Raw genomic sequence first — 11,671 nt, 5'->3', positions numbered from 1 at the left:
TACAGAAAATTCAGATGAAATTAAAAAGGTCTTTAATGAAAAAATTAAAAACTGGAACCCAGTACGACGTATAAACACCAAAGCAGTTCAAAGCTTAGAACAGATCCAGGAACACCAAAATAAACTCACGTTTACAACAAAGCAAGCAAAGTTAAGAGAGAACATTCACTTATGCTAATATGACACTGTACATTAATCTCCATTTCCATTCCATGTACAGCATCAAAGCAGAGCCATTAACTATGAAAATATTATCTGTATGAAGAAAATTATATTCTGCGTTATATGTGGAAAGTATGATGAACATTTTAAAATATCCAAGTGAAGAACTTTGTGAGTAGCCCGAACAGTCAACTCCTCTTCTGGTGTCGATCACATAACTTCGTAGCCGTCCCGAATGCCTTTGATCAAACAGCAGGCAAACACAATACCGAGTAACTGGAAGGAAGAGAGAAAACGGTCATCATTTTTGTTTACAACTTTTTAAAAACTAAAAGTCTGTAGAGTCCAGAAGCAAGATGAGCAACAACACATTACCATAGTAACAAAGGAAACTAAAATGAGCTGATAGACTCTTGAGTTTAAGAGCAAATTTTGTTTAATGGTGTTACATACCTGCAGGATAGCAATGACAACCGCTGCTACTATCACCCATAAGATGTTATTCTTTAGAAATGTCTCCATAGCAGCACTACAACCCTAAAGAGAACAAACAGAAAAGTTAGAATTGATCTCCACTGTGTCTGAGAAAGGTTAACTCAGAGTACACTCTGTATGCTTGTGGGCTTTTTGCCGTTTCGTTTTTCTTTCCTCCTTCCACATTTGAGGTTCTACAAATCACATAGTGTGACAATGAGAGCAGCTAGCTCAACCATTTTCTCGTGCACGTAAAGCAGTAAATCTTTTTTTGTTTGTTTGTTTTAGTCACTAATCTCCTGGTGGAAAATTTGTTTCAAAGATTTAACTTTGGAGGTACTCTGTTTGCCAGTTGTATAGTCTGTGAGAAAACAGCACTAGGCTTCTTTGCTTTGTAGCCTCAAACACTTTCCTTAAGAGTTTATGACCTCAGACACTCATTTAATAGCACAAAGTCCATTTTGTAAATTATGCTCACTACTGGATTCACAAAGGATGATTAACTAGTGCGCACTCATTGCCTAACAACATATCAATCAGTCGTTAGCAGATGAGTTTGCAGTTCCAAGTCCTTTAATCCTTTTCTGTGCTTGGCACAAAGCAAGACTGTTACGCAGCTGGAGTCCTGTTTCTAATATTTACATGCCATCCAGTTGCAGTTTGGTAACAATTATTTACTGTATGTCTCTTTAGCTTGCCAGATATATATATTTTTTTTACCTATTTAAGCAACATGCTGATAACTTAGATGTTTTACTAAATAAACAGGACTTAAGAATTAAGAAAGTGAATTTCAGGTTAATTAAACTTAGAAAGAAATTGACCCCTGTTTACCTGCTGATACACTTTGTCAGAGTCAGTCATGGTTCCTATTCCACAGCCTTTAGTGACATTCTTGCAGCATGAGTCAGGCACAGAGTTTCCTTTGCTAGTGAAGTTTTTCCAGTCAGAAGAACCGTTCACACCGCAGCATTTCAGCTGGAAAATGCAAACAAGTCTATGAACAACAGCTATGAACTTGAGATGTAGAGTAAAATGATATGGAACACATTGTGCAAACAGCAACAATATCCTGTCACACGAAACTTACCAACAGGATGCAAAATGTTTTGACAGGGTGGTACCATACTAACCAAACAGTGAACAGGAACATTTACAGTGAACTTACGTTATGCTGAAGATTGTCCACGGTCTCTTTGAATTCTGGTGTACCCTTTTCGTACTTGGAGATCATTTCAGTGACGCTATCGTGGACGATAGTTGAGAGCTACACGGGAGGCACAACACACACAACATTGCAGCTCAAATTAAAACCACACCTTCTGCAGGGACTCACATAAAACAGATGTATTCAACACTTACCTTGTTTCTGAAGACGTATCCAACAATTGCTGCTGCAATCTCAACGATAACAATCAGTGAGAGAAGGACAGCAAACTGAGGGAGGAGAAAAGGAACGAATGAGGAATTGAATGATCTACCTGAGTGGTTGTCACACAAATAAACAGCAATTTTTACAATGAAATCTCGTGCAAAAAAGTTAACAAAAACAAAGTTACTGCATATGGTGCTGTGTGAATTACCGTGGTGACCATGCAGTGGTTTTCTTTGAAGGCTCCACAGCAACCAAAGAAGCTGATGAAGAAAATCACCACACCAACTCCGATCAGGATAATGGGAGCTGCCGAGGCAGTGGGATCAGTGATCTTGAGGGTTTTGTTAAGCGACACCTGAACCATGATTCCTACCACAATCAGTGCTAGGCCACATAGCTGCAAGAATAAGAAGTTAGGCTAGAGTGAATTCATGGGGAAAGGTTTATAATTTGTAATGTAATATTTTATTTGGCTATTTGACAAAAGTATGATAGCAAAGAAAAGCAACAATAATTTGATTCTTATTAGCAGCTAAACAATAAAACTGTACCAAATACACTTGTGTTTTTATACACCCAGGTACTTGACTTTGATAGGGATCAATCTAGAAAGTGTCACACCTGTGTGCCAGTTATGGAGGGTGAATACCACTACTTTAATAGGTGTATGTTAACCTTCTCTGACAGTTGGCAGCAATGCCAAGGGGTAATGGTAAATGGACTGATTCTTATATAGAGCTTTTCTAGTCTCCTGGAGTACTCAAAGCGCTCTATACAACATGCCACAGTCACCCAATCACCCCCATTCAAACAAGCACTTTCTTTCTATACTTAGTGCTTCCTAGCTTCATTCATACACATTCATATTCAGATGGATGCATCGGAGAGCAACTTGGGGTTAATATCTTGCCCAAGGATACTTGACATTCAGACTGGAGGAGCCTGGGATCAAATCACTAACCTTCCGATCAGTAGGGGACCTGCTCTGCCTCCTACAGCCACCTCAAGGGGGGACAAATTTCCCAAGACAAGTTTTTTATCTTAATATAGCTACTACAAATTTTAAAGATTGAAAAAAAAAAAATCTGATTATGGTATCATTAAATCAATTTGATTTTTATATTATTGTACTTTTTCATTTCATGTAAGCAAACAACATGAGAAAGGTCTAAAACAAAAGAGGAAGTTGCAACATTTTTCAGTCCCTGAATGCGGATGTAAAACGATCAGATGATACAATGACACTGTCACAGTGTCACTGTCTGGTTTGGGTGATAAGAGCAATTCATTCGATCTTTTACAAACACTAATGTCTGACCGCAATCAGCTGTGTCCTTGAGCAAACTGTATTCTTTTTACTTTTATTCCCTTTTAACTCAGTCCTGCTACTTTTCTGATAAACAATTGTTCAGTTGTGCACTTTTTCAAGAAAAAAAAAAAATTATTATATATATATATATATATATATATATATATATATATATATATATATATATATATATATATATATATATATATATATATAGATAGATAAATAAAAGAACAGGTGTTATTTATTTGCCATATCAAACATCATGTTTCGAATGACTAACAGTATAAAAATTGCTAAACTGTAAAATGTAGACCTATGTTAGATATTTTAAAGCTTTTGTATAAGGTGTGAGTAAGATTAAATTATTCATTAACCTGTTTTTATTGTTCTTGATACACATGGGCGAGGGCAAAAACAAATATATTGTGGCTGGAGATACCACTGGGAGTCCCTGAAGAACAACTTCAGCTCCCAACAGTATGCTCACTATTGTAGGGGTTTAATATTTGAAACATTTAAGGGAAAATAAATGTTTTCATACCAGTATGACAACCTGATACCTCTCCAGCCTCAGTGTCAGTCACATGTTTGCTATGCTATCCATATTAAGACCTGGCTGCTACTGTAGATCCTTCTGTGTTGGCTCCACCAATGTAAATATTTGAGCCTGAGTCAAACAAACAGCTAATGGTTGGTGTAGGACAAAATATAAAGGAGTGAACAGAGAAGCCAAGCAGAGCCCAGAAAGTCACAGAAATTCAGAAGAGAGTATACTTCATGTTTCTCACAACTGAAGAGCTAATCAACAGGCAGATCAGACTGTGAGATTAACGTACAAAACAACTGTGCTGTTAAGACTTTTTGAACATGAACATTATTTGGAGTTGTGGTTGCTCGTTTTCCTTTTGTTTTGCTTTGTTCATTTGTCTCTTTTAATTCTATTTTGTTGTACTTTTTCAACATGTTCAAAATAAAGATTCAATCAATCAATCAATCAATCAAAAGAGTTCACAACACTCATCAGAATTGGTTATCATTGAAAAGATATAGAAGATTGTACTGAATAGATTTTCAATAGCTCTCTCCAGAAACTATTCGAATGTCTGTTATTCAGCCAGAGGCACTAGTTGTGTTGCCACTCTGATATGAAAATCAAGAAAAACTTGCGCAAACTAGCAACACAATAGGGCTGAAACTCACAGGTCACTCACCATGAGGCTCCAGTTTTCTTATTTACAGTGTCTACAGGTGTAACCAAAGTCCTTTTACAAGGAAGTATCACAACTCAGCAACCATAGTAAAAAGAATTCAGGTAGTAATTTTAAAATCTTACTCGAACTGAAAGGGAGAAGACAAATGTATGAACCAGACGCAGAAACTAGCCAATCAAATACACACAGTTTCACAGCATTAATTTTTCACGACTCACTGTGGTCACCACAGTCAGCATGATCGTTCCGCAAACAGATAAGGGAGTGGCTGTTTCTTTATTTTAAGAAACTGTATGCATTATTTTAAAAGTTGTTTTATTTGAAATCCAAAAACCTATATGTCTTTTATGCCTGAGCGAATGAAACTTCAATCTACAAAAAAAAAAGAGAAAAAGTGGCAAAGGGCTAGAAAAACAGTCAGTCTATGGCTACGAACATCCTTTTTTACTAACACTCCCACAAGGCAAAGCGATGTCAAAATACATAATGGTGCAACCAGCTGAGGAAATTTCACAACATGTCAAATAGAGGTGGGAATCACCATACAACTCACGATATGACATTATCACAATACTTAACGCACAATACGATATTATTGCAATTTTTAAAAATATTTTGCGATATGCAAATTCTGTACATAAAGGTAAACTTTATCAATATTCATTTTATCTAATATCAAAGTCTCACACTCAGTCTTTCTCTCATTTCAGTCAGTTTTATAAACTGAACGGTTTGTATTACAGTCTAGTCCAACTTAACTGAATGCAACCATCTGGTACAATTATAGCTATTCTGAACTATGCAATTTATGAAAACTATGCAGCCCATTCAGCAACTGAAGAATTTGAAAGTAAATTAAAACAAACTATAATTTTACATTAAATAAAAAAGTTTTAAACTTCATTAAAATAAAACATGTCTTAAATTAAAATAAATAAACTGTCATGTTTATTGCTGCCAAAAAAAAAGTTAAACACATTTGGACAGTGAAGGAATGTCAGGATTCTTGCTCAGAAAAAGGAGCTGATCAACATACTCTGAAGTCAGAGCATGTTGCAGTCCACGAAAAAATTGTTTGTAACAAAATATTGATTTCTGCTGTCCCTGTATCGATACATTATTAGCAAACAAAATATCACGATACTACACAGTATCGATTTTTTCCCCCACCCCTAATGTCAAACCACTGCTCAACACTGCGAAATCCACTGAGTATTTCCTATATGGGGAGTTATCAGTGAGTGAACACTGACATGTTTCTTCATTTTTCTGTTATACTTTCTTCTTTAGCGTGCAGGGCTCAATTTTAGTTATTATTAAGTAGTAAATTGTCAGTAACCAGTGTCAATACACATTTTGACCTTTTTTGAGAAAAAGGTCAAAATGTGGAGATTATTTACAGTTGTTGTTTCCTGACAACTGCATTAAAAATCGCACTTCAGAATCGTTTCTAGTAACAAGGAAGGAAATGATGTCTCATATAGCACATAAACACAGCATGGTGATAAGTATGATGGTTCAGGATGGTTCAGAAAGCTGCATCTGGTCACATGGAAAAACCACACAAACCTGAAGGAGCTCACAAGGTGCCAATTTGTTTCATTAACTCATCTACACAAGGCTTTTTGTTGAGGTTATAGCAGCAGTGACAGTTTATCTTGAAAGAACATATGTAGTGTGCACATTTTGACTTTTTTCTCGAAATGCAATTACGACTTTAATCTCAAAATTTTCACCTCATTCTCAAAATGATCAATAATATGTTTTCTTAATGTGGCCCTAATACACCTTTGTAGAGTTGTGATGTTTGAGTGGGTCATTGAGTAGACAATTTTCATATATGGAAAGGCACCATAGAGTCGAGAGGCATTTCTTACTACTGTCTAATTTATTTATTTACAACTATCAATTAAATCAATTAAAGTAATAGTCAATTATTATTGATCGGAATTCGTCAGCATAATGTTTATATATGCCTCCACTTACATCAGTGTGCTACACACATTAAATTATTATATACTGTTTATAAATACTGACCAGAAGAGTGAAATAAGGTGTCCCAATAAATAATGAAAATAATGACAGCACTTCTAAAAAAGTGGAAAAAATTAACAATACCAAAGTGCATCTATAACAGTTTATTGTTTATAACTGTTTATTGTTATTCTCCGCTCACTCATGACCAACAAAAAAGCTCTTAATAGGAGTTGAGAAAATTGCCACCTAAAACAAATAAACAGAAAAAGTTTTTATTTCTGCCTTAGACTGTAGACTTTATGTGCCCAAGACTAGGGCTGGGCCATATCATACCGTTCACGGTAATACCAGTATAATGTTGGGCAACGATAAGAAAATGAAATATCGCAATAGAATATGGGTAAAATATGCATGCGCAGTGCCTTTGTTTTCATGCAAACATGGCGGAAAAAGCATGGCGGTGACAGAGAATGAGAAGAGCGAAAGCGGATCGTTGAATGAAACGGATGAACCAGAATTGGTTTGTAAAAATGCTGCAACTTCAGTGGTGTGGAACTGGTTTAGCTTTCGTCTGTCAGATACACAACAAAGCACTATTTTTGCTAGAGCATGCTAGCGGGCCGTCGTTATTACCTTGTTTTTGGAAAATACGGCACACTTAAAATCAATCCTTTGATTTTTCTGAAAATCGACAGTGCCGCTTATAATCCCGTGTGCCTTATGTATGAATTCTGGTTGTGTTTACTGACCTTGAAACGATTTTATGTCGTACACTGCGCTTGAAAATCTGTCAAATGTTTTAGTACGACTTTGCTAAGCTACGGAGCTGCACCGCTTGATGGATTGTCGGAGCATTACGACTATCGTAGGCAGGAGCCTCGCGGAGTGATACGTACTGTGCTTCAACATAATATTACTGTATTGTGTGTGTATAACCTCTTTTTAAGTTTTGTGGATATTATACATGGTTATGCTGAGGATATGTCGGCCAATTTCCACTGGAAATGCCTTTTGGTTAAACTGTCAGCAAGGAATTTGCATTTGCACTGTTAAATTTTTATATAACTTTAATGCACACAAAAAACAGCTGCTTGTTTAAGTGAAAATACATTGATGGTTTGTTTGTTTTTTTGCACTAATAAAGTTGTGGAGTTGTAAAGTACTTTGTCTAGTGTCAATTATATCGTCCGTTATATTGTTATAGCAAATTTTCAAATGTATATCGTGATAAATATTTTTGGTCACATCGCCCTGCTCTACCCAAGACTTGTCAAACTTAAAGGCATGCTAGTGTTCAAATGTGAAAAAAACATCTGAAATAAAGGCAATGACAACTTTGACTGTATTGTCGAGTTAAAGGCCATTGACTTCACAAAAACTGTGTATTATTTTCTTAAAACAATTTCATTTTCATTTTCTTTAGATTAAGTTAGGTTTTATGGTGACATCTTAAAACAATACTGCTCAGTTGACTCAAAATCCCAGGGTACACCTGGACTTAAGGAAATGCTGCTGTAAAGACTGAACTGTTTACCGAGTATAAGTATTAAATAATGGGACTTAAAGGGAAGTCCCGTCAAAACAGCTTTGTCATTTTTACTTCCTCTTGCCCTATCATAAATAACAGTTTGTTAATTTAGAGTTAACTGTGCAAACACCAGCTTACCGAAATTTATGGGGTGACTAAGCAGGAGGAAAAAATGATCTGGAGTCACATGGTACTGCAACACTTTGGAAATCTGGTCATAAGATTCACATTCCTGCCTCTCTTATACCCTCTCTCTTATCGTCACCATGAAGGTGATGTAAAACGAACTAATCTTGGAAAAAGTTCACTAATTATCCCATTAGATTTAAACACAAAACTGAAGAATGGGTAATGTGACTTTCTCTGTGTGTGTGTGTGTGTGTGTGTGTGTGTGTGTGTGTGTGTGTGTGTGTGTGTGTGTGTGTGTGTGTGTGTGTGTGTTCATCATCTGATTTTACAAATGATTCCGCCCTATATGCTCAACCTTTAAGCCAGAGTCACAGTGCTAGTAAAAGGAGAAATGTGACAAAAAGGTCCTGAAATGAAAATATTGTGTAGATCAAGATCAAGAAGATAAGCCGAAAACATAAACTTATACTAGACAACAGTGTTGCCTTCCTTCCTGCAGTTAGTTTTAGGTGGTTTCCATGTCCACTCTGCTGTGTTTTGTTTCTTTTTTTCATAGCCCAGTTTTACTATAAAAGAAATGTGATTGCTGCTACTTACCCAGAAGATGAAGTTGAAAAAGAAAACTAGATACTTGACACATTTCATTCCTCCTGTTACGCTCATGATGAATGACGAAGATCTGTTTTCTACATTAAAAAAAGAAAGCAAGTTTATTGCAAGTTTAATTCTTAACTGATTACATCAGCTGTAATACGAGCAGCTGAAGGGTGGAAGAGCTGACTCGTTTTCAGTAGGATACTAACTCTCATTGCTATGAAAACGCTTGGTGATTTATATTTTTAAAGTTAGATCAACGCGTCACACATTTCGCTGATTGATTTGTATTTAGATTTACTAATTAAAAGTTACGAAGGAGTCTCAAAAAATGTTAGGACTGTACTTTAATGTCATTATATATAGACACGATAAAATTAAGGAAACACGCAGATCTGGATAACACTTAATAATTGGAGTAAATTGAGAAGAGTCTGAGGAACACACAGCCCCACTTCTCTGACCGTTAATCACTGCTAGCAAGCAACAAAACAAGCTTTGTCAACGAGTCAAACTTTTTACACAAACAGCCAAGATCAAATTACCGACAGCTGTTAGTCTGAAAACTGAATTATTCTTAAATACACACAAATAAGTCTACAAATTAAGTTAAAAGAATTACGATAAACCACCCTTATCTACATTAGGCGACATTTTTCTTTTGTCTAAAAGAAAAGACAACGGAACCGCTAGATGCACAGTTTAGAAAGCGACCCAAAAAAACACCGGACGGAAAACGGTTAGGAGAAAAAGAAAACTTTTTCAGTGCTATTTTAACACCTACCTTTCAGAAGAAGTTTTTAAAATCTTGCCACGAAAGGCGAAGACAAAGTTGAAGCTGTAGGGGACTCTGATGCGTTCCGCCGTTTATACTCCCTCCTCTTTCTTTCACGCTCTCTGCTACCTCCTGCTCCCTCCTTTTTACTGTCCTGCGCAACTCTACCCTTCAATGCTGCCTTCAGGGCCCCGTCGTTAAATGCAAACTCCTACTGCTGTGTAATATTCTAGCGTAGTCGGTTAATGTTAGGATATGTAAAGATATATCGGTTGATTAACTAGTTGGTGTTATTGGAGAATTGGAGTCAGGTTGAGGTGTGGCAAAACCAATATGGCAAAGCTGTAATTCTAGAACTTTCTACATACCAATCAGTTTGACTTTCATTTTCCCATTTTTAAATGAGCCCCATACATCCATCTATTTAGAAACTGACCTGACTTGTTTACATAGTCTGGAAGTTTGAATCCATAAAAATAACTCCATCAGTCACCTAGAGATCACTTTAATTAGTATAAATAGAGGTAACTCTAGGACCACAGCATCATATAATCCCAGTGTCACTTCATGTTAGCTGTTTGTCTGTGTGCGCATGTTTATTATGTATAGCTTATTTTTTGAGTAAAGCTAATACTTTCTCTTCATTCACTCATACAAATATTTGCAAGTTGTAAATACCAGCGTCATAAGCTGCTAATTAATATAAATTCGTTGTAAGGCATTAACAACCAATTTTGGGTTGTCAGGGAAAATGTATTTTCTCTTCTTGTTATTTGTAAATTTGGTTCACATTCTCTTAACATGCTGCTATTGTTCAAAATTTACACATACATCAATAAAGGGCTACTGATTTAAAATATCTACATTAATTGCACCAGTTTGTATTTCACAACAAACGAGTAGTATACTATGTGCCCAAAGCCATGATTATCTCCATCCATTTGTTATTAAATTATCTCACTTCCATTAAAAAAAAGGGTGCAAATGTAAAGTGTGACACAAGTTATGTTTAATACACAAGTTACAACACAATGTGTGAAAGGTGAACTCCTCATATATTTCCCCATTTTACACACTAACGTTCTTATCCTGGTGATTAAGTGTCTTACTGACCAAAATTTACAAAGAATTCAAATGAGCTGTGATCACTCAAGTCACTGTCACTTCCTGTGACATATAAATTACAGTAAGGCTGTGCTTTTATAACATCAGAAAGTATTATTATCATTTATGATCATGTGGTAAAAGTCTGAATGATGTGAACAAATCCAGTACAGATAAAGATAAACCTCCAGCAACACTTTAGTTCATACAACAACTTTATTATTTAACCAACACATTTCAACTTATGGTATTCCTCAGGTCATCATAAAACAGTTCAAATGCTGAACACTTATATTTTTATGGTGCTCTATTTGCAAACAGTTATATGATTATTTTTCTCTTACTTTTAAATATGTTTTACAGTGTTTTCCAGAGGAAACTAAATCACTAATCCTAGGTGCTCTCCTTGTTACCTGCAAAGTAATAAATGTGTAGTTGGTTCATAAATGTATCACACACAAAAACCACCCGAGTAACCTACATTCCTGAATAGACCATAAAGTAGTAATAATACGTGTGACCTAGTTTAAAATAAAATAAAATAAGTGACACAAGTGACAGATGGTGTCACAGTTGGCTAATTTGATGTATGCACAGCAGCAGCTTTTAGTTTAACCTTCACTGAGTGTCTAACTGCGAAATATTAAACAGCACTTTGCTTCCTTCCACGAACACATTTCAAAGCTGCTACACTCTCTGCATGCTGCGGGAACATAGTGATAACATTGTGAAATGCAGCGTCATGTGGTTCCGCCATTTGACAATATTAAATGACACGTATGCCAGTAGGTCAGGGCAGCTGTTCAGTTTGTAACCGGAGCCTAGAGCTACACTCACTGTGTTTATGTAGCACTACTTTGAGCTGAATGCTTGCTTCAGCATATTTAAAACATTTTTAGGTGTTGTGTTTGCCATGTTTTCAATTTTGCTAATCACACTAGAGACATATCATAAAAATATATTTATGCATTTCGTAAGTGTATGTCCACATTATTTTTGTTGTCGGTAAGGCGGTATCTTTCAACATCCT

The 11,671-nt window shown here is 35.9% G+C and overlaps 1 protein-coding gene across 1 annotated transcript; it reads right to left on the bottom strand.

Annotated features, from left to right (window-relative positions):
* Positions 1-15: 15 nt before the first annotated feature.
* Positions 16-9,704, bottom strand: cd63 (CD63 molecule). The gene is made up of 8 exons (XM_085392913.1): positions 9,547-9,704; positions 8,766-8,854; positions 2,220-2,408; positions 1,999-2,073; positions 1,805-1,903; positions 1,471-1,614; positions 616-699; positions 16-438 (listed from the first exon to the last, which is right to left on the bottom strand). The coding sequence occupies exons 2-8, from the start codon at positions 8,829-8,831 to the stop codon at positions 373-375; spliced, it is 723 nt and encodes a 240-aa protein (XP_085249039.1). The 5' UTR covers positions 8,832-8,854; positions 9,547-9,704; the 3' UTR covers positions 16-372.
* Positions 9,705-11,671: the final 1,967 nt, after the last annotated feature.

Source organism: Rhamphochromis longiceps, linkage group LG20 (genome assembly GCF_057381845.1).
Source record: "Rhamphochromis longiceps isolate RC_006_pf linkage group LG20, R_longiceps_female_GT1.1, whole genome shotgun sequence".
NCBI lineage: Eukaryota > Metazoa > Chordata > Actinopteri > Cichliformes > Cichlidae > Rhamphochromis > Rhamphochromis longiceps.
The sequence above is the reverse complement of the archived record's forward strand: the minus strand, read 5'-3'. Positions and strand labels throughout refer to the sequence as shown.

What these genes read in the sequence shown, in the direction of transcription:
- cd63 (XM_085392913.1), bottom strand. Translation starts at nt 8,831, where the DNA reads ATGAGCGTAACAGGAGGAATGAAATGTGTCAAGTATCTAGTTTTCTTT. An exon ending in ACCACTGCATGGTCACCACG is followed by an intron (nt 2,074 to 2,219) that starts GTAATTCACACA and finishes CTCCTCCCTCAG; the next exon opens with TTTGCTGTCCTTCTCTCACT. An exon ending in GATACGTCTTCAGAAACAAG is followed by an intron (nt 1,904 to 1,998) that starts GTAAGTGTTGAA and finishes CCTCCCGTGTAG; the next exon opens with CTCTCAACTATCGTCCACGA.